This window comes from Lepidothrix coronata, unplaced genomic scaffold, assembly GCF_001604755.1.
Source record: "Lepidothrix coronata isolate B3197 unplaced genomic scaffold, Lepidothrix_coronata-1.0 Scaffold76, whole genome shotgun sequence".
NCBI classification, from domain to species: domain Eukaryota; kingdom Metazoa; phylum Chordata; class Aves; order Passeriformes; family Pipridae; genus Lepidothrix; species Lepidothrix coronata.
Window position 1 is genome coordinate 1,500,243 of NW_016690256.1, and position 22,105 is coordinate 1,522,347.

At 38.1% G+C, this 22,105-nt stretch overlaps 1 protein-coding gene across 2 annotated transcripts in view; it reads left to right on the forward strand.

Moving 5' to 3' along the window:
• Positions 1-22,105, forward strand: part of NOX4 (NADPH oxidase 4) — a 106,399-nt gene that overhangs the window by 54,699 nt on the left and 29,595 nt on the right. For both annotated transcript variants that reach the window (XM_017819660.1, XM_017819661.1), the window contains exon 13: positions 13,428-13,509. In XM_017819660.1, the coding sequence (XP_017675149.1) occupies positions 13,428-13,509 (82 nt within the window). The remainder of the gene's footprint in view (positions 1-13,427; positions 13,510-22,105) is intronic.

Here is a 22,105-nt window from a genome sequence, read left to right on the forward strand (position 1 = left end):
GTGCCCACATATATCCCTATACTTTCAGCATTTGGATGTGTTTTTTACATTTTAATAACTTTTTTTTCTTAAAATCTCACTATCCTAGATAAACAATGGTTTGATTGAAAATGTTTGACCATCTACAGAGAGTAAAATTTGGATAATGCTTTACAGAAAGCACCACTGTGTTTTTAGTAATTTGACAGGACCCTGTTCTGCACATAGAAGCTGATAACCAGTGGATGACTGCTTAGATTTGTGACTTACCTGGAATCAGAAAATTTTAAGATCACTTAAAATGTTAGTAAAACTAAAAATACTCTAGTAAATACCATGATCATGAATGAGAAAATACTTTCCTGCTGGGGAAAGACCCTGGAAAGTCTTTGGATCCAGATAGGCACATTAGGTTTTTTATATGTATTGAACAAAGACGGACTTAATGGAGGTGGTATTTACTGAGTGCTGTTGACACATTTTTTAGTGTGGAAGGGGAATTTTGGAGAGAGGAGGAGTTTCAGAGATTATTGGCTATTTTGAGTGTTGCTGAAGTGGCTGCTGTGATGATTTTACTGTACTGTCAATGGTAATTAGCACACCTACAGCTTCTGAGAAGCCTCCTCATAATATATGAAATTAAAATAAATCAGTGGGCAGTTTGTGCTCTTCACTCTGACAAGCAGTTTTAAGGACTATCTTTTGTCATAAATTTAGCATATTCCCTTATTCATTAAGCACACTGTAAGTGCCATTTCCTCAGGGAAAATGCCACAGACACCCATGCACATTTTCAAAGTTGAAGCTGTGGTGCTTTGCAGTGCTTTACCAAGTGACTGGTGCCAGCCTGACGGCACAGGGCTTTCCCTCAGGGATTTCACTTACACTGTGTTAGTTGAGTGTCTCTCAAGCTTAGCTGTGACTGGTTTGAAATTTATAATTAAAGGAAGACATTTTTATAATTTCTGTTATTTCATGTTTTCATTTTTTTTAATTAGTTGAGGAGATTATGCTAATTGTGCCCGATTATTAACAAGCATGGAAAATATCATTTTTGTAGTTTCCAAATAAAGCAGCAATTCATTAATCCAAAAATTTGTTAAGAATTAATTTTTCTTTAAAAATCTCCCATGCTTCTCAGCATATATGTACCAGAATGTACCATTTCTCTATGCAGACAATTTTATCATTTCTGTGCCGTTATGTATTGATGAATTTGTGATGGTGCATTGATGTATTGTTATATGCTAGGTCATGACTGGTAACTAAAGAATCAAAAGATAGATATCTAATGACAGTGTATAGTTACACAGTTGGCAAAATCACTTTTTCAGAAAAGTATATGCCAAACCATTTCCTTACAGTTTGATCTAAATCATGTTAAACCACTGGTTCTTTGTTCTAGAAAATAATTATCAATGTAGTATTGCACAGTAATATTTTTCAGCTTTTCTCTCCCATTCAAGGCTGGAAATACCTTTTCTATTGACTTGAGTAGTAAGAGACTTTCTGTCATGTAAAAATGTCCATTTAGTATTTCGTTATGTTTATAGCGTTATAGAGCCCTCCCCAAATCTTTGTTCGCGAAGCCTAGCCATGATGATGAGTTGAAAGATGGAAATCTACACAAAAGCTAGTGCTAAGTGAACAAATACAGATATTTTTAAGAAATTATTAATTAAGAATAAATGAAAACTACCCAGACTAGGTTATATGTAGCAGTTTATATTCATGAAGTTGTCTGACTTAAGTTCTCAAAAATGACTTGTCTAATTCAGATGTAAGAAGAAATAACAGAATTACTCAATCAGGTGAAATTAAACCAAACTTTAGATACATTTCCTGATAACTCGTGTGCAGTACACTTTATCGCCTACAAAGAAACAAAAAAACCCCAAAAAACACCCAAAAAAAAAAAAAAAAAAAACCCCCCCCAAAATAAAACAAAAAAACCCCACAAAACCAAAAAAAACAACAACTAAGCAACCAGTATCTAATGGCTCATTTAATTTGTCAGTTATTCAAATTATTTCCTGCTAAGGTTTTGATATTGCCCTTTGAGAGATGTTATGAGAAATGGAACCTCAGATGTGATTAGATCCTTGGAAAAAATGTACATTTCTTCCCGATGGATCATCCCCAGCTGACTAGCAAAATTTATATGGAAAATAGGATCCAGCTGAGCTCTGATCACATTATCCTGTGTTATGGTTTAGTGTAACTAGCACTAGGAGTGCTTTTAAAGAATTTGTGTGTGTTCTCTGAAAGAGACAGGCAGCTGAAAACACAGGGGAAATTGTTTTTAGATATCAGTTGAGTCCTTTAGTACCCTGTTTCTTCTTTTGTTTCTTATTTGAAGCCTTACTGTTATTCCTAGCATTTTATTTCAGCTAAGTCATTGGCTGGACAGGCATTTCCCGCACAGGGTGTCTATCAGCACTGTTCACTCCAAGCACAGTATTCAGCGTATTTCAGGTTTCCCTCTGGCCATTAGCACAGACCCTGAGAACAGTTTAGCTCCTACCATGTAGGTATTCACACAACTCGGCTGTGAGCAAGTCCAAGTTATGCTTACTAACCTTGGTAAAGCCTCAGTGATAAGCAGCATCGTTCATGGTTACAGTTGGACTGGTGAGGACTGGGCAATCTCTTACAATATAGTCCAAGGCTTTGGGTGAGGGTCCATTAACAAGGAAGCTCCCATCTTTTTTTGCAAATTCCTATTTCCTTAGCGTTTCCCTTTCTCTTTCCATCCTCGCCCCAACTAAGGGAAGCCAGCATCTAACTTTCCCAACATGTCTGAAGCTTATTCTACAGGAGTGTCTTGACTGCATGCTCTGGGGACAGTTGTCTCCTAAGCCAACTGTGCCCTTCTCCTCAAACAGACCTGCGTTTTCACTTTTATCCAAAGGTGGCAATCAATGGAAACAGCCCAAAATATTGCTATTTATATTTTTTTTTCATAAACAGACTTGCTAATTATATCATAGAATCATGGAATGGCTTTGGTTGGAAGGGACCTTAAAGATCATCTAGTTCCAAGCCCCCCTACCACGGGCAGGTAACCTTTCACTAGACCAGGTTGCTCAAAGCCCCATCCAACCTGGCCTTGAATACTTGAATTACTGAAATTTAGGGTGATGTTTCAGAAAGTAGTTGGCACAAAGAACTGAGATGTACTTAGCAGTAATGTGTCTGTAGTGGCATCCTTTGCTAGGCCAAAATCTGCTGGTATGTCCCACCTGTTCTATTGTAATGGAGTAGAAATGCTTTGTGAGAGACTGGTCTGTTGTGTGTTTTGGGTATGCGAAACACGTTGTGCAAACCCACCTCAGCAACAGTGGCCAAAGGCAAAATATAATCTTTTCAGCCTTAATTGAACCCTTATGTTGCACAAGAAAAGATTCATTAGGTCTTGAATTCAAGTCTCATGGCATGTAATTGTTTCCTCCAAGACCTTTTGTCCTACCTACTTTAACCTGTAGGGAAGTAAACTAGGCCCTTCTCAGTGGTGCCCAGTGACAGAACAAGAGCTAATGGGCACAAATTCAAATACAGAACATTCTTTTTAAATGCAAAAAAAATATGTTTCCATTGTGAGAGTGATCAGGCATAGGAGCAGATTGCTTAGAGAGCTTGTGCAGTTTACATCCTTGGAGATACATAAAACCCAAGTGAACATGTCAATGAGCAACCTGCTCTCTCTGACCCTTTTTATAGCAGGGGAATTGGACTAGATAATCTCCAGAGATTTCTTCTGCCCTCAACTGTTCTATGATTCTGTGAAGTTATTATACAGTAATTTATTTGTATATTTGAGAATAATAATGAATCTGTGTCTTTATTAGTAAGAGGGTGAAATGATCCCATGCTTACAGCTTAAACTGAGACTGAATATGAATAGACAAAAGCACAAGAACAAGTTCACAGTGGTTGTTGGTGGTTTTGTTATAGTGCAAAATTTTAGCCTTGGATAGGATTAATTCCATTATTTTGTGACTGCCGCATAGATATGTTCAATGAAAAATTCTTGTAGCTTGTTCAAATGTATAAAATATATTACACTTGCAAACCTATTTATAGACCTGACTAAAAATACCGGTGCATTTATACACGTGGGTATTTATTGGTGTTTAACATATTTGGTGACAAGCTAATACACATGGCTGGCAATGATGAGACCATGACAGCCCAAGAATAACATTTTGGAGTCATGATAACTATTTCCATGAGGACATCAGCTTAGTGCTCAGCAGCAATAAAGAGAAAAATTATTAGGAGCAGAGCAGAGAATAAAGCCAAGGAGATGACTGCAGCTGGTCAGTGTTTCTGTGGTGCTACCAGGACTTGGATCCTGTGTGCAGGTCTGATCCTCATCACTCAGACATGATACTGGACTGTAAAGGCCCAGAAACTAAAACGATCCCAGATATGGAGGTAGAAACTGGAATGGCTTATTGAACACGCAAATGCTATTTAAGGGTCTTGGGGGCTTAACATGCTAATAAGGAGGCCAGTTTATGCCAAGTAGGGGAATCCACAACCCATTAGCATTTCCAGTAGCAGGGATGACATAAGGGGCAAAAAGGATTTACATTTCTTGGATCCTATTTACATTTGGGGGAAAAAGGATGGATATTTCCAGTAAGAAGTATTACACTGGGGGAGGATGGTCAGCTTTTCCTGAAGCAAAAATTACACAGGGAGGGGAGAAAACAAAGGGATGGTAGCATCATGCAAAGTCTCTCCATATCCTGCTGGGGGAGACAGGACAGTCCACAGGAATGAATGTCAATGGATCTTGTCTGGTCTTTTAGATGGTGGGTTTTTCCCCAGCCCCTGTGGCCCAAGGCTTGCTGTTTAAACACAGCAGTTCCTTTTCTGCTGATATCCAAATTTTGGACTACAACACTGGACAGGGTTTAGGAAGGAATGAGAAAGATGATCAAAAGCATGGAAAGGCTTCCAAACATGGGTTACTGACTATTCAGGGACTCTTTAGCCTTGAAAATATATAATTTAGGGGAATATAGCCATGGTCTAAAAAATTGTGCATAACACTGGAAGACTAGTTGGGTAGGGCCTGACTACTCACAATTTCTGCTAGTATCAGAACTTTTGGCCATCAAATACAGTCAGTAAGACACTATTTCACAGCAAACATGAGGTGATGGATCATGTAGTAGATGAGAAACACATGGAACTCTTTGTCAAAGAATGTGGGATGGATTAGGATGTTTACCTGGGGATTGGACAAGTACTTTAGAGAAGTAAACTCACTTCTTAATAGACAAACTGTCTTAGATTCATGAGATCCACTGACATAGAAATGGTTGGAGGCTGGGGAGGTGACAGCGGGAGGGTCTTACCCTGTGATCATTTTTCCATAGGTGTGTCTGCAAGTGAAGCCAAATATTTGTCAGTACATCCTGACAAATTGTGCCTTTGCTCAGCCTTTTAGAGGCAAACCCTCTGGAGCTGTGCAGTGCTGGGTAGTATTCCAGTAATTGCACAGCTGGATAGGAGCTCCGTTTCAGTGTAGCTTTTGAAAGGTTGGGCTTTCTCCAGTTTCTGTATCAGATTCCAAGTTACAAAGAGAGAACCAGTTGAATCCCCCCCACCTTACGTAGTTTGAATCTTTCTTTTTCTTTTTTTCTGTGAATACAAGGATTTTTAGATCAAATGTCACAACATTACCTTAAAGCCAAAAGGGATATACTGATCCCTCATCATTTATTCTGGCATGTTCAGAAAGAGGAAAGTACACCACTAGTGAGGGAAATGGTAGTTGAGCCTCTCTGCATTCACTCATGGGGAATTTCAAACAGCAAAGTACAGCTCTTCTTGGCCAAAGGCAGCAATTGTTGAATGTGTGCTAAAAAAAAATCTGCATAAATAACATTTCCTTCAGGGCGTGCATTTATAAAGATATTTTTTAAAGTTGAAGTCTTGTGTTATTTAGAAACATTGTTTTTCTGTTGCACGTTGTAGGGGCTGAGTTGTGGGTTGAGCTTTACTGTCGTGACAGAAATAGTCTTCAAGTATAATGAGTACCTTTAAGGAAAAAAGTTTCCTGACTATGACATTGGTTTTGAACTCCAGCAGTCAGCTAATTCCCAACTCCTCTAGGGAGTTGCTGTGTAACGTACAGAAGGATTTCTAACTCAGTATTGAGCATCAAGACTGCTTGACTTTGGTGTTGTGTCCACTTCTCTTCACTGGCTGTCTGAGGAGCACAGTACTGGCAGCATAGCTAAAGGGCAGTCTGGGTCACTTGGTGGTGTCTTGTGAGGTTAGTCATACAAAATGCAGTCTAAATATGGTCCTCAGCAACTCTCCTCATGGTTTTGAAACAAAACATGTGATGCTTTTTCCTTCTTGTCATTCATCTTCCAATCTTTTAAAGTCTCCTGGGACAAGAACTACCTTTTACTGAGTTTCTTCATTTGCTGATATATGGGTATACATACTTAAATCATGCAATGTGTGTTTATAGTGTAAATAAGGGAGGTCTAGTTAGAAATAAATCCATCCAAGCTAATTTTGACATAATAGTTTGGAGAATTTAAAGACACAAGAAGGCACCTAGAATTCCAGTAGGGAAAGGATTTGCTAATGCCAGAATCAGGGAGAGGGAATGACTTCCAACTAGTAAACATACAGCTAGGGAAAGAGAAGGAGCTTCCTACTCTTTAGGAAGCAAAGATAGGTTAGGAGGGAAAGCAAGGCTTACAAAAGCTTTCTTCAAAGAAAGGAGGACTATAATGCAGGTCTAGAGTGACTGGAGGTTCACTGCTGACCTGTGTAATGAGAAGATGAATTCCTTTTTTTTTTCCCTCTGCTTAAATAAAGTCCTGCAAAAGAAAATGTTGAACAGAAGGATGATCATTGTTTATTCACCTAGCTTAGAAAATGAAGAGTCCAGTTGCATTTCTGTAAAGAAATGGAAACAGCAAGGGGTTTTTATATAGTTTTCAACTTTCTAGGCTTTCACTAGTTTTCAGGTGTTTTAAGTAGCTCTGTAAATGATGGGCTCTAATTAGTCTTTCAGAGGACTGATCAAGAGGGAAGGAAATAGTGGTGAAAAAACAAGAGAATTAAACTCTGTAAGGCTTAATGGACTGAGAAACATGAAAATTCAAGCTGGTCAAAAAGCCTGTCTATCAGCAAAATATATATGTTTCAGGGAATTTCCAAGGCTGATGATGTAATCATTTTGAAACTTTTTGCTCATCAACATAAATTCATCATCTTTTTCTTTCGTCTCCTTTTAATTTGATGAAGAATATTTGTATCACTGATTCTTCAAGAGGAAAGAAATGACAGTTCCTTAACTTCAAGACTTTGACCATTAATAAACCACAGGTCAAATTAAAATATTGGACATTTCAGTTTTATGTGATCTTGTTGCTCATCATAGTTTTAAAGCCCTTAACTGTCAAAGACTTCTTCCTAAATGCCTTTTATTTTTACAAGGCACTGAGGAACTACTTATGACAACATTTCCAAATTTACAGAGCTTAAAAACAAATCAGATTAGTGGATCTCAAATCCTTTTAAATGCTGTCAGCTATTTTAAGAAATCTGACATTTTTAAATTCATCGTTTTAATTATCACAAGTTTCTGAGTAGCTATTGTGAAAGTAGCTATGTGAAAGGTGTTCCAGACCACTCTATATTTTGCATAAAACTAGGCAGACTTTTTAGTTTGAAACTACAGGACTTGCAAGTGTCCATGAGCAAAAGGTGGAACTGATATTTATTTCTCAGTGAATGCAGAACAGCTGAATTCAGAAACATGACTACAAAATATCCAAATGTACATGAGTGTCACTATGGATATACCTTTTGGTAGACAGCTATGCTGGCTGCTGGATCACAATTTCTGTACTTTAAAATTGATAAGGCTATTCTGTTCTCCCATTCTCTGGTTGCTTTCTAATCACACTTCTATTTATTCTTATGAACTTTGATTTAAAAACTAATCCATAAAACTGATATTAAAAAAATCCTTATCCTGTAAAAAGAAGTTGCCATCAGTTTTACAGTGTTCTTAATTGAGTTGACTGCATGCAATTCAACCATTTTTTGTTAGAGATTCAGAATGGGAGGCTGCTGGGTAAAAGGTGATTGGGATAAACAAATAAGTAATGTTGCAAACCTGAGTTATATACTGCTGTGACCTCAGTTTGACCCATCAAACTCTGAAACAGCAGGGATTTGTTTTTTCAAGACCCTCAGAATTCAGAGGAGCAAAATCACAGCAGAGTGGAAGCAGAGGGACTTTGCTGTTATTTTCTGTAAGGTATTTTGTGATAAGAAGGAGCAAGAAAAGACAACCACAAGATCTGACTTTTAAAGTCAAATCTTCTTCAACTGCAGTGTGTGACCTTTGGCATCATTTTTGAAGTGCAAAAGCAGTAAGAGGTTCAGGGATGTGACAGCTTTGAAAAACAAGGCCAGTGCTCTTTGTGCACCACAGTGTGTCTCTGCCTACAGATGTCTACAGAATGTGAATAATAATGTGTTTTAACTCACAAGGACCTTCTATATAAGTTGATTTTCTTTGCTTTGCAAGCCTCATATATTAAAATATTGCAAAAAATCCCTTTGTCTCTCTTTCCACTTTTCTAATAGTGTATCCTGGAAGAAGGAAGCTTGCCTGTGTAACCAGTTTGAATGAGCTTCAGACTATATGCCCATTCTTGCTTACATTTTTCTGGCATTAGTGTAACCATGCTGAGCACAACTGCATTCTGCTTGAGAACAAATATGAAATCCATTTAAATATTTCAAAGGGAAAATTTCCCTTGAAATGCATCCTTCTGTCCTTGTAAATTGTTAACTGCTATAACAGGTATTATAAAGATGTTAAAAGCATTTAATACTGAGATTCCAGCAGCTGACTTGTGAATATGTTATGCTTGGAGGGGTGGAGGAACAAAAGGTAGAATAGAGAGAAGAAGAATTAGATGAGAGACGGGGAAGAAACGTATATGTATAGGACAGGTTAAATCTGTAAAGCTTGCAATGGCAAACTTTCTCTTCTTTATAGTCTACAACCTTCCTGATTTGGGAGGACAGGGGATAACACTGTGTTATTACATCCAGCCTCTAGTCATCACAGGTAACTATGTTACATGTTTAGCTAAACATATATGGTCTCAATGAGACTGTCTAAATTTAACTGAGGACTTCTCACTGGCTCGTAATAAAGGATTTGAAAGGAACTGTACACTCAAAATGAAAGCCAGGAAGAAGTTGCAACACAGCATATTGGAAAGATAAGTTTGAGCATAAGTCATGACTGTTCTTGATGTCTGTGAGAACTATGTCCTGTGGGTAGACTCATGGGAGCATCAGTGAGACAGGCTGCAGTGTCACAATCAACAGAGCGACAAAACAATCACTGGTGTTGTTGATCTCAGAACAATGTGAAAAATCATTAGGAGACTAGCTAGTACAGACTTAAACTAATGTAAATTGCATGGATAGAATGAGGAACACAGAAGATAATTGCCAGCTTTAGTAAGAAAGCAGCCTTGGTTAAGTATTTTTTTTTTTTTTTTAAACAGAGAAACACCTAGACAAAAGCATCACATTTTAGATACTAAACTATAGTAGGAACGCAATTTTGGAAGATGTCTCTCTAAAATTATCCAAGCAATAAAAAGATTGTCTATGACATTAGGTCTATTGATCAACTAGAGATTGCAAATCAAAATAATATAAAAATACTCTTATTATTAGCTTAAGTAGTTCCCAAATCTTTCATTTGTTGTTGTAGCAAGAATTAGAAGAAAGTCTTAGGTTTTTGAAAAGATTCCCACCCTCTTTGGGAAGGTATCATTGTGATATTTTTTTCTTGCAAATTGAAAGGCCTTCTCTTGTCAAGCATTAGTCTTCTCATATTTAGTTCTGTAAGAGCACCAAAATTACCTATGTTTTGTCCATAGCTACCAAAACCCTCATCATCTCCCTCATCACCTCGCTGGATAGTCCTTAAAGGCAGTAGTAGAGTGATTTTTATACTGCACAAACATAGCATAGACCTGAAGAGTAACACATTGTAGATAATGATCCCATGGGACAAATTAGTCCTAAAGGCTTCTGTTCTGTGTGCCATTTCTGTTAAGAGGATTTACAGGACATGAAGGTTACACGTGCCAGAGGAAGTTGTAGTATGGACTTGAGATGGGATGGAACGCTACCACAGAGTGTGTTTCTCTGGTGTGCTGGTTTGAGCTGGAATCGAGTCAATTTTCTTACTAATAGCTGGTACAGTGCTGTGTTTTGAATGAGAATAACATGGATAGCATTGATATCTTTAGCTGTTGCCAAGTAGTGTCTATACTAAGACGAGGACTTTTCAGCTTTACATGCCCTGCCAGTGAGAAGGCTGGGGAGACACAAGATGCTGGAAGGGAACACAGCCAGGACAGCCGACCCCAACTGGCCATAGGGATATTCTATACCATATGGCATCATGTTCAGTATATAAACGTTGAGGAAGGTTGGCCAGGGGCCACTGCCCAGGAACTGGCTGGGTGTTAGTTGGCAAGTGTGAGCAATTGTATTGTGCATCACTTGTTTTGTATCTTCTAATTATTTTACTCCTATTATTATTATTATTATTACCACTATGATTATTATTTCTTTACTTTTCTGTCCTAATAAACAGTCTTTATCTCAACCCATGTGTTTTCTTACTTTTACTCCTCTGATTCTCTCCCTCATCCCACTGTGAGGGGAGTGAGTGAGCAGCTGTGTGGGGCTTAGTCGCTGGCTGAGCTTAAGCCACGCCACATGGAAAAATGAGTAAAGTCATATGGTGAAAAGAAAATAAATCTGCCTGGGAAATTTGCCATAACATGGGGAAAAAAATAAAAGCTGATTTTAACTAAAACAAGATCCAGTAGGAAAACTGTTTAGGCCAATTTCAGATGCCATAACTTGGCTGGTTTTGCTCCAGTACTGGCCTGCCCTGTCACATTACTATTCAAAATATTTTCAAGATCTCAGCTTGTTGAATTGAGTCCTGGAGTGCAGCCAGATAGCCTTGATCAATGGGAAAGGGCAGCAGTACAAGAAAAAGTCACAGGGTAGGGGATAGAGATGGAATACGACTCTCCGCCTAGGTGATATCCATCTGAGAGAGAACAATGGAGCAGGACATATCTGCTCACTCACCAAGATGTTTTGTCTCTCCCAGAGTCACAGGCCTTTTGCAAGGTCTGACAAAACAGCTTTGCTCACCTACCTGTAATGTGGTGTTGTGCAGCATTGAACTGAATAAGAGCATGTCTGTCCATGTTTTGCATTTCTGTCAAACCTCGGTACAGGCCCTCAAAAATAAATCAGTCATGCCACCACAAAGGCAGATCCTTAACCATAGTGTCTCACTGAATCACTGACCTGATTCTGGAGGTCAAAATCTTCAAGTTATGGAAAGAAGTGCTGTCATTTGGTGTTTACCGTTATAAACTTCCTCATTCAGGCACACACATTCACTATGCGCACATAAAGGCTGTTGTTCGTATGAAGACTTTCCTGGATTCCTGGAAATGCACCAGTAGCTTGAATTACATTGGAAGATTCCTGAGGTAGAGGTAGAAGCTAATGTTCTAGCTCTGAAGATACGCAGTGGGACATTTTGCATCAGTGAAAGCTTTCTTAAGCCTTTCAGTTCTTGTCCAGTGCCTTTCAAGATCATAGTGTATCATGTTTAGGCAGGTAGCTTTAATGGTAAGCTTTTTGTCAAGACAGTGAGCAGGCTGTTCCATGACAGGCACTCATTGGCTTTCACTTTCATCTTTACAGCATTGCATTTATTTTTGTTGGCCACGTCCAGTCCCTGCTCTAGTTAGGTGCAGGAAAGCTAAGCTACATTTTGAGGATATGGTAAGATTTTTGGAGGTAGGAGTGCTTATTTTCTTCAAAATTGAATCTGAAGAGGTATAGAAATAAAGGAACAAAGATAAGCTCTTGTTTCTTCACTGGCAGATCCTGGTATCTTGTCCAAGATGTTTGTAATATGTCTTAGCCATCCGGTGAAAGACTAGAGAGATGTGAGACAATTGACCTTTAAAACTAAGCCCTTAACAAGAGAGTTTTCTTTCTGAATTTATTGTGCTTTCTTCAAGGTATTGCAACTTTATGAAGTATGGGTTTGGGTGGGGATTTTTTCCATTTTAGAGGCTACATGGCAGAATTATATCCAAATTAATGGAGTTTAGTTATGATGATGTAGCATTATATAAAACTAAATGCTTTTCTGTCCCTTGATTTCCTTATCTATATATTTGACGTTAGAGGATATTTTGAGATACATAGGGATCTAAAAGGAGGAGGACTACATTTACCCTCAGGTTCAGTTCCCAGAATGAAGAACTGCTGTGGAAGAATAGGTTAGAGAAATCCATGGTACAGCTGCTATACACAACACAGGTTGCAAACTATGGTTTAGGAAATGAAGGGTAACACCTGTTGCTGAAGACTTAAATCCACAGTTATTAGGTATTGCAGGAAGAGTAGGAGATAGGAAGGGTATCACCTATGTCCTAGGTTCTGTGCCACTGTAGGACTGATTAAAATTTGCAGGTGACGGAAGGAAAGAAGCAAACAGAGCATGTCCCATGCTATGGAGAGCTACAGGTGTGCCAGAGGGATTTGATCTGTGGGGGAAATTCTATCCCTGAATCTGGGTATCAAGTGAATTTTGAGGAGGTTTCCATCTTCAAGGAACTGAGAAATCAGTACCACTAGAAGCTCCTACAGATCCCATTTGACATATTGTGTCTAACCACCTCTAGAGAAAGAAAAGCATCAAAGGCAGCTATGCAAACCACAACCACCCCTTCATTTGGTGCTCAGTGAAGATAAGTTACAAAAGTTTACCTCCTTCAGATGATCCTATCCTGCAGTTTTTAAAATACGTAATAGTGGTGAAAAAGCAATCCAGTCTTCCAACAATCCTTGCAAATACCTGTGAATTGGTTACTGAAGGATTTGTACTGCAGTTTAATTTAGATTAATTAATTAATCTATGTTTGTTTAAACTACTGTGATCCTTCAGTGGCTGGTGAATTCTTAGTGCCTTCTCCTTTCTGTTTAGACTAAGCTCTTCAAGGGAGGGACTGTTTATGGCTGTCTGAGTATGATACCCCAAAGACCTCTATGCAGACCTCAGAAACTTATAAGGACTACTAGAATTCAATATTGAATGAAAAAAATTACATTTTAAAACATTAAAATGTTTTACAGGTGATCTTTAGTCCCTGTACACTTAGTCTTGTCCTCTGCTAAATATTTCTGGAGAAGAGAATTCACTGATATTACTGCTTGCTTACTTATGGCCTGAACTTACAGTGCAGAGTCACAGTCTGGGTTTGTTTTTTTTTTTTTTTTTTTTCCTTTTCTTTTCCTTTTTTTTTTCTTTGTCCTGACAGAAAGATTTCGGGATTTACTGCTTCTACATTCAAATCAAGATACAGAGATTCTGCCCATCTTTCAGCAGAGACGCTATCCCAAGTAAGTAAGATTGTCTTCTTGGGAGAAATAAAACCTTTACCTCTTTGCTGTGAGGGAGAGTGAAACATTTATAGCATTGTACATGCTTTTGGTGTGAAGTCCTTAGACAGAACTGTCAGGAAGCCACACTTGCGCTATCTTTGCAGTCTTTGGAGTGGTGTCAGGGAGAGGCAGACATGCTTTGTATGCATGGCCAGCTGTCAGTGGGGAGGTGGTGGTGGTGGAGGAAGATGTTAAGTTGCCTGGATCAGTGTCTGATGGAGCTTTGTTTCACTGTTGACATAGGCAGATGTTTTGTTAGGCTAATCCTCACTCTTGTCTTGTGGGATTCCATCATTTATAGTGACAGATTCCCTTGTATTTTAACAGGCTTTCCTCTGAAAGGCTGTAAACACTAGAAAACATTCTTTCGGCCCCTTTTTAGGGATATATGTTTGCCTATATCCTTTTATGGATAGAGACAAATCAAAAGAGTCGTGTTGTATGTTTAGGAGGTCTTGAATGTATTGAGTATCCTGGAAAATACCTCTCCTTCTTCCAAATGACATACCTGAATGAAAAAATAAAAGCTCCTTGTTATTATGTTGGCTAGAAGAAGCAGTCACTTTCAGCTAAGCCTTGAAAAGAGGCAGTGAAGGTGAAAGAAGAAATAGTTCTCATATTAACCATGACCGGAGCGAGCAATAAAAGAAGGCTAGTGCAGGATGGATAGAGGGAGGAGAAGGAAGAAAAAATGTATGATGCCAGTCCCCCGATGATGATGGAAACAAGCAAAGTTATTTATTTTAGTTATTATTGTTTGGATGTTCCTGAAATAGATAAGAAGCCAGTGGAGCTAAGTGTTAATATGTCTCTCAAAATCTAATAATACAAATTTTTTTAAGAGCAGGAAACAATTAGAGGGGCTGAGCGCTGAAAGACGGACACCTCTCCAGACATCTCTTCGCTGTGAATACTTGAAAATAAAAGTACTCAAAGATGAAATCCTGATTCTGAAAATGGTGAAATTTTGCTTTGATTTCAATGGAGACAGGATTTTATCCCCTAAATTTGTTGTTAATGTTACCTGTTGACACTATTTTACTGGAATACTGTGGAGGTACAATATATGAAACAGTGTGGATGGCCTGGTCTACCTGTTTCACTAGGACTTCCATGACTTATTACTTTTCTTCTCATCCTTTGGAACCCTAGCAGTAGAATGCTTTGCTTGGCTTAGATGATTTCATTTTTTATATGGACACTGTCAGACTGGTCTGAGAACCCAGTTCATTGTCCTTCCTCAAAGAACAGACTTATTTCTACATAAATAACTTCTAACATGTCTGACTTTCCATTTCATTACATTAAATTTATTGCTAGCATTCTTAGCAAGTACAGTCTACTAACAGTATTACACACTGTCAGATTCATGTGCGAATGAGTACCTGTTGTCTTTTGCTGAATGGATGCTTCAGCTCTTTGAAGACATACAGCAAATAGCTTGTACAGAGCTCTATGTAGCTTTGCATCACAAAAGGATAAATGTGGCAGAATTGCCTGATTCCTCTAATGTACAAAGTCAGCCAAATTTTGGCACCTAACTGAAAGAAAAGTTTATGTTTGTTCTTAAAAGCAATAGATTTTTGTTTATAATATCATTAATTGGTGCAAATTTGCTTGCTTGTTGTAAAAATTTATCATATATTATAGTTCATTTAGAAACAGGTTGAAGACTATTGACATGTCCAAATTTCCCCAGGGATTGTCTTTCAAGTGAAGTGCTTGTGTTCACCAAGGTAGAAAACCTGCTTATCTTCATAATATATTTTGTCTTATTCCCATGTCAGATTTTACCCTTCTATACGCTCGTATTCATTGAAAGGTCACTTAACAGAAATGAAGATAGGGAAGAGACAGATCTCATAAATCAGTGTCCCTTCATTGACTTCAGCTGAGCAGTGGCTGGTTGTACTGCATAAGAATCTGAGCAGTAAGGTTGTTATAATGAGACATTGTCAAGGGGCACAGGCTGGAGTTTGTAATGATTAGGGAAATCTTGAGAATATAGAAGGTTAAGAACGGAAGATTATTTTTAGTAATGACTTAGCTGAATGGCTTGACAAAGCAGGGCTTAGTACATAGAGAGGACAAAACTTTTCGTGTATTTAAGATGTGCTCAAAAGAACGAGATTGGATAGGATAATGTTCAGCACCACTCAGGATATTCAGAATCACTGCAATAAATATTAAAGGCTAAATAAGCAAACTATAATCCATCAACTTTTGAAAGAAATAGAAACCTTGATGTTCTTGCCTGAATTATGTTCTTGTACATTTATTATATTAAGGCCTGAACTCTTTCCCAGGGAACAGCAGGATAATTCTGAGTTCATGTTTGTTCTCAGAGAGGATGTCTGTGCATTGGAATTTCTGGAAGAAGTTTTCTAGAATATGCATGGACATTGTTCTGGATTTTCTTGGGTAAATGTGTCAAAGAAACCTGCTTTTCCCTCCTGGTTGATGGAGAAATGCAGGATCCTTTTGCAGTCCTTGTGCTTGCCTGAGTTTATTCTGCTGGTCTTGGCTTAGCCAAGGAGCAAATATCTATTATTGCAAGTAGAGGAGACTATAGAGAGGCCTGCACTTACAAAGAGGCTTGTGAGGTCTCATGGCACATCACCTTGATTTCCTTGACCTACTACTGTGTTTCTAGAAGTAACATGGCATCATGAGCACCATTTCTCACTGTGGCCTGTGGGCTGAGATGCAGTTCTATGCCAGCACAGGGGTACAGCACCCATCCTGTCAGCCCAACCTGCAGTATGCATCTCTCATTTTTCTTCTCAAGGCTGCAGAGCAGATGGAGCTTGGCCGTGTCTTATGCTTCAGTCATATGCCTACAGTAGGATTTCTTAATGAAACACACTGAGCTGCATGTAGGTAGAGGTTACAGAACTAGCAAGACCAGTGTAATCCAGGAAAGTCTTTTTGATACCTCAAGTGACTGATGTGGTTCAGAAATCAGATGTCACTAAACCCCCCTCATCCACCCACAGAGAGAAATATCTTGAGGAGAAAACCTGTCTCCTAGCTGACATGAAGCCATTACCATGTCTGTGAGGATTCACATTCCTGAAACTAAGAATAAATCTGCAGCTGTGGGCAACTAAGTGGGTTGGGGTGCATAGCTGCTTCTAAGCATAACTGCCTGGGAGGACCCTCTGCACGGGAACCAAATTGCAGACATACTTGCATCTTGTTCCTTCTCTCCCTCACTCCACAAGTGTGCTGAAGTCATTGAGGTGAGTTACACCAGCAGTCAGGCCTGTCAGCAAACTAAACTTATTGTAGTGAATCTTATCCCAACTCCTTATTTTGACTGTGAGCATTATGGCTTCTGTATCTCATAAAAAACTTTTCAGAATTTCACATTTAGCACATTTCTGCAGGAGTTTTTCTCATTATGGTATCAAGCTCATGCTTTTCTTGATTGCCCACTTTACTGATGACATTCCAAAATTTTTTTTACACGGTTTTACTCGTAAAATGCGAGAACAGCTGAGATGCAGTAAAGGCTACACAGCATTCTTCTTGAAGAAGACATTATACTCATTAATTTGTCTATGGGGTTCAGCACATGAAACGGTGGTTGGTGCTAGTAGCGGGGGCTTAGGTTGCTCTATCCCATCAGGATCTTTTATCTCTTCCTGCTGACTCCACTCTGCTCCTGACTGCCTGTGCTGTGTGCGCAAGGGAAGGATGCAAAATTGCCCTGAAGCACCAGGGAGAACCTTTCTCTTGTAGCTGGGCCTGATAATGTCAAAAGAAAAAAAACCAAACACACCCAAGAGAACAGTATGATATAGGAATTGATAAAAGAAGCGCAACAGTGAGAAATTAGGTTGGTGGATGAAAAAGGCAGGAGAGAGTCTTACACTGCACAGAACAGCACTGGAGAGGAATGTGCCAGAAATGCTACTGATGTTAGAAGTATTTAGCAGTTTTCTCTGTCTATGAGTGATTTGACAGTTCAGCAGTACTTTATAGTCTCAAGTTATTGCTGAAGTCCTCACATACATATGTGGGTTTTTCTAGAGGGATTATTTGCTTCTTTTTTTCCCCTCTTCAGAAATATTTGCAGTCTTCATTCTTCTCTTCTCTTCATTTGGCAGAAAAATTTTTGGATGATTCGCAAATTTTAAGAAGAGAAAAAGCTGTTATGTTCCAGCTAATTTGAGTCTCTTCTTAACATAAGCCACAGAGCGTTACCCAGTAATCCCTGCATTGTTTCTTGTTCAACCTTAAATTCTGAAGGAATTTAGAAAGACATCCAGACTTTAAATTGAGACATCCAGACTTTAAATTGAGATGTTAAAAAATGGAAAATTCACAAGCCTTTAGATCAGCTTGTTTCAGTTGTCAATTATTTCACTTATGTATAACATTAATTTCTTTAACTTCAGTTTCCAGTCCCTGCTATCTTACTGCACCATCTTCTGATGAACAAGAAAGTCCTGTACCATCTGAAATGACACCTCCATATAAAAAGTTGGAGATCACTTAAAAACTTGCCCTTGTCTTGAAAAAAAAAAAAAAAATTTCTTCCAGGGTAAGACTTACTAAAAAGGTCTCTAAAACTTCTGAAACCTTCCCAAACTTTTCCCTTTTACTTAAAAAAAAAAACCAAAAAACAAAAAACCAAAACCCCTAAAACAAATAAAACAAACAAACAAACAACAACAACAACAACAAAAGGCAAAAAAACTCACTCAAAGCCAATCAAACAGACAAGCAAAAAACTGAGTAGGAAAGAAGAAAGTATTTTGATATCTGTTTCCATAATTTGTACATAGAGAAATAATAGCACTTCTTTGTAGTCAAATAGGGAGACAATCTAAATTAATATATTTAACTTTATAAAAAATAAATAGATGCCAAAGTCTTTAACTTAGGAGAAAAAAAATGAACTTAAAACCTAGCAGGTATAATGAAAAGATATTCGAAATACATTTGCTTTCTATTAGTCCTAAAATTTCAAACCATTCTTTGGTGTATATTCATGGTATTTTAAGGTAGTCTTGTATATGCACAAAAATGTCACAAAAAATCCCAGACAATGGAGGATCTTGATTTTTATATGGATATATTTCTCTTCAAATACATAGTTTTGAAGGTCATCTTTAAAAAGCTGCTGAAAATTTCAGCTCAAACAAAGCCAAATGGCATTATTCAATTCTCATCATGGAGTAGTCTAGACAAATAGGCGGCAGAAAGTTAGTGCCCAAAACCATTGTTCCTTCTGGTTCCCAATTGCTGCTCATTTTAATGATAATGGATCTGTGATGGATCTGTGCCAATTTCCTACAACTTGAAATTTGAGCCAAGAAACTGATAATATTTCATAAATAATACCCCAGGAATGAAACTTGTATCTTATTTGTAACTGTCTTGAGAATATTTTTCTTTTTTAGAGGAAAATTTGTATCTAACTAAAGAAAGTAGTGAGTTGTGGCTTCTAGAACTGATGATTCTCAGTCAGTGCATCCATTGAGATTCTTTTGAATCACAGATTGAAGCATGCACGAGAGCAGCTAACAGGATCATGGCCTAGAAACCCAATTCAGTTTGTATCAGAAACAAAGGCAACATTTTCCTTGGTGTTCAACAAGGGGGAAAATCATGACCTATGTGTTCATAGCTCAGTTTTCACTGTAAAGGCAAAGAGATTTTTAATTTGAAAAAGAGGTGGAAAACTTTTACAGAGTGATTTTCTATAAAAGGCTTTCTGTGAAGTGCTTTACAAAAGATGTTCTCTGCTTATGGAGGAGAAACTGAGGTATGGGACTCTGATGTGAGTTACCAGCATCACCCAGGAGCAATTCTCCTGGGGATGAGACTAGAAATAGAAATCAGATCTTCCACAGTCCTTTTGGTTGTGTGCAGTTAGGTCTCTTATATAAAATAACATTTATCCTGTTTTCCACTGCAAAAACACGTGGCCTGACCATATTGCTGAAGTCAGATGGGGAAGTTCCAAGTGAAGGAGTTTTTCAGAAATGCCCACACAAACACTTTAAATGCTTTGTGTAGCATTGTATGTTAAGTATGAAAATTAGCATTTTTGAATTGCTCCAAGTTTTATTTCAAAATGCAGGTTAGAGGCAAACTATCATGAGCCTAACTCCTCAGAAACCTGAGTCTCAGAAAATTTTGATGACTTGATTAAAAAAGACATACCTGCTTAAGGAATCTGTAACGACCTTTAAAAGAAACTCAAGCTGTTTAGGGAGAAGAATATTTATTAGGGGTTTTAGTGGTTTAGGATTTTGTCTCTTATTCTTTGTTCTTTTTTCTTTATTTTTTTTTTAATGTGACTTGCAGTGGTATCAGATTATCCTTTAGAATTTGCAGACCAGTGCAAAGTTGACGTCCATGACAATGAAACACTCACTCTTAAGTTAAGGTCATTTTCCTGTCCCTTGGGGATTTTACCAAATGGGAAGAACAATACTAGCAATGGGGTAAAAACTGGTAGCTGTTCATTAAAAACAGCAGTCATGTTATAGGAGTGAAAATCAAGTATTGGATCTAAATTTTTTTGAAGCCATAATGAAAATGGGAAGAAAGAGGGCAGTAATTCATACTGTGCATTATGTCTTTGAGCTCAGATCCTACAAAGAGTCATGTGGACACATCCAGATAATATCAAACAGGACCATTAAAATATTTAGGACTACATGTTAAACTAAAATGTGGGTCATAAATTCCTCAAGACAGAGGCTATATTTGTTTAGAGTACCAGTACAATGCTCCAGTTACTTGTAAAATAAAGACACTTTTGTTCTGTTTCTAAAAGCCTCAAGTTCATGTAACAACAGCACAGAGTGAACCAACCACCTTAAAGTCTAGGGGAATTTCTCTGCTACCTTCAAGAGGGCTTAGACCTGAAATCCAAGGCACAAGTACAAATCTTTCTACGTAGAAAGATGTAGAAAAAAGAACCTCTAAGAGATTTGTGCCGCAACATACATGCAAAATTGAAGCTCTGTGTGCATAGATATTGTCTTTTAAGTACCAAGCATTTTAGAATGCTGCTTTAATTTATCTGTTTATCATAGCATAGTTGTGGCTCATTAGCAGTCATGAACTGTTTTCTGAAAAACATTGCAATAATCCCAGCTGAGAATGGGAAAGGGCTGAATGAGAATAAAAGATGCCTAAACCTTTCAAGATATTTTGGAGATGAAATCATTGCTTTGTTCAAAGTGAATGGGATAAGACAAAACACTAGAGCTGGTTTTCATTTGGCTATTTGGGAGTATATGCAGGGTTCTTGATAAAGCCTGTTGATTTAATTGATATATACCTGCCTATTACTGAGCAGCAGTGTGAGACTGTGGGGAATTATCTGCCACCAGATGTCTTGAGGATTTTTTTTTAAATATCTCAAACAGAATTTATAGTATATTGAGGCAGAAATTATTAGTGAAGTTCTTTGATTCATTATGTAAGAGAAAGTTATAATGATCCCTTCTGCCCTTACATCCAGTTTTATCTAGTTTTAAAAATAATGGCTTATATTAGTTAAAAAAAAAAAAAAGTAGTTTCATGATTACCATATTACAGAAATCCAAGCACCAGGCTCTGGAAAAAAAGAAAAACAAGTGCTAAAGAGTTTTGGTTGTTAACAGGAGTGATTTCCTCCTGGGCACAATCCAGGCTACTTTAGGTGAACCTGCTTGAGCAAGGGCGGTTGCAGTAGATGACCTCCAGAGGTCCCTTCCAGCTCCAATCATTCTGTGATTCTGTGGTTCCATATGAACTCTATGGATAAAAGGGAACAGCATCATTCATTCACTCCTATATGCCTACGTGCACATTAGCAATTTTATTTTTGGCCCCGTCCTTTCAGTGAGGGACTCTGGAGGCTGTTTCCTTTCATAGAAGCTGTTAAAGGAGGCAGCATCTTTGATTGGTTCTTTGTTAGTAAGTCTTGATGAAAAAGGGAGAAGAGAAAGATTCTGGTTATAACAAAGGGTGAAATGGACCTAAACATATGAAAGAAACTGGGAGGGAAAAAAAGGTACCTGCCATGTCATCCTTTATGTTTCATGTACGATGTAAGCCATAAATGTATTTCCTGATCTTTAACGATGGTGAAAATTTGTCAACACTCATTGCTGTTCTGGCCCTTCCCCAAACAGGATTTGAAGAAGCAGGTAAACTGTTAGATAAGCATCTCATCTATGCCTCAAGTCTGTCTTCCTACTGTTTAATACCACAGAGTAGAGGGGAGCACAAACCTTCAAGACAAAGGAGACTGTCAGGGTGTTCTAGTTTTACATAAAATGGGCAAGGATCATTTGTTCTCTTAAGGACATGAGCCTAGATTTCAGTTTTAGCAACCTCTTGGTGTGTGGTACTGGTGGAGTGGTTCAATTCTGAGAGCCAGGCTCTTTAATATATATGTAAGGGAGACACTTCACATTTCTTTTTCACGGCCTTTATACTCTTAGTGATAATCAGGGAAAGCAACAGGCCCATGTTGATCTAGCAGCCATTCCCTGTCTCTTCAGAGAAATGGATGGGGGATCTGGGCTGTGGGATGCCAACT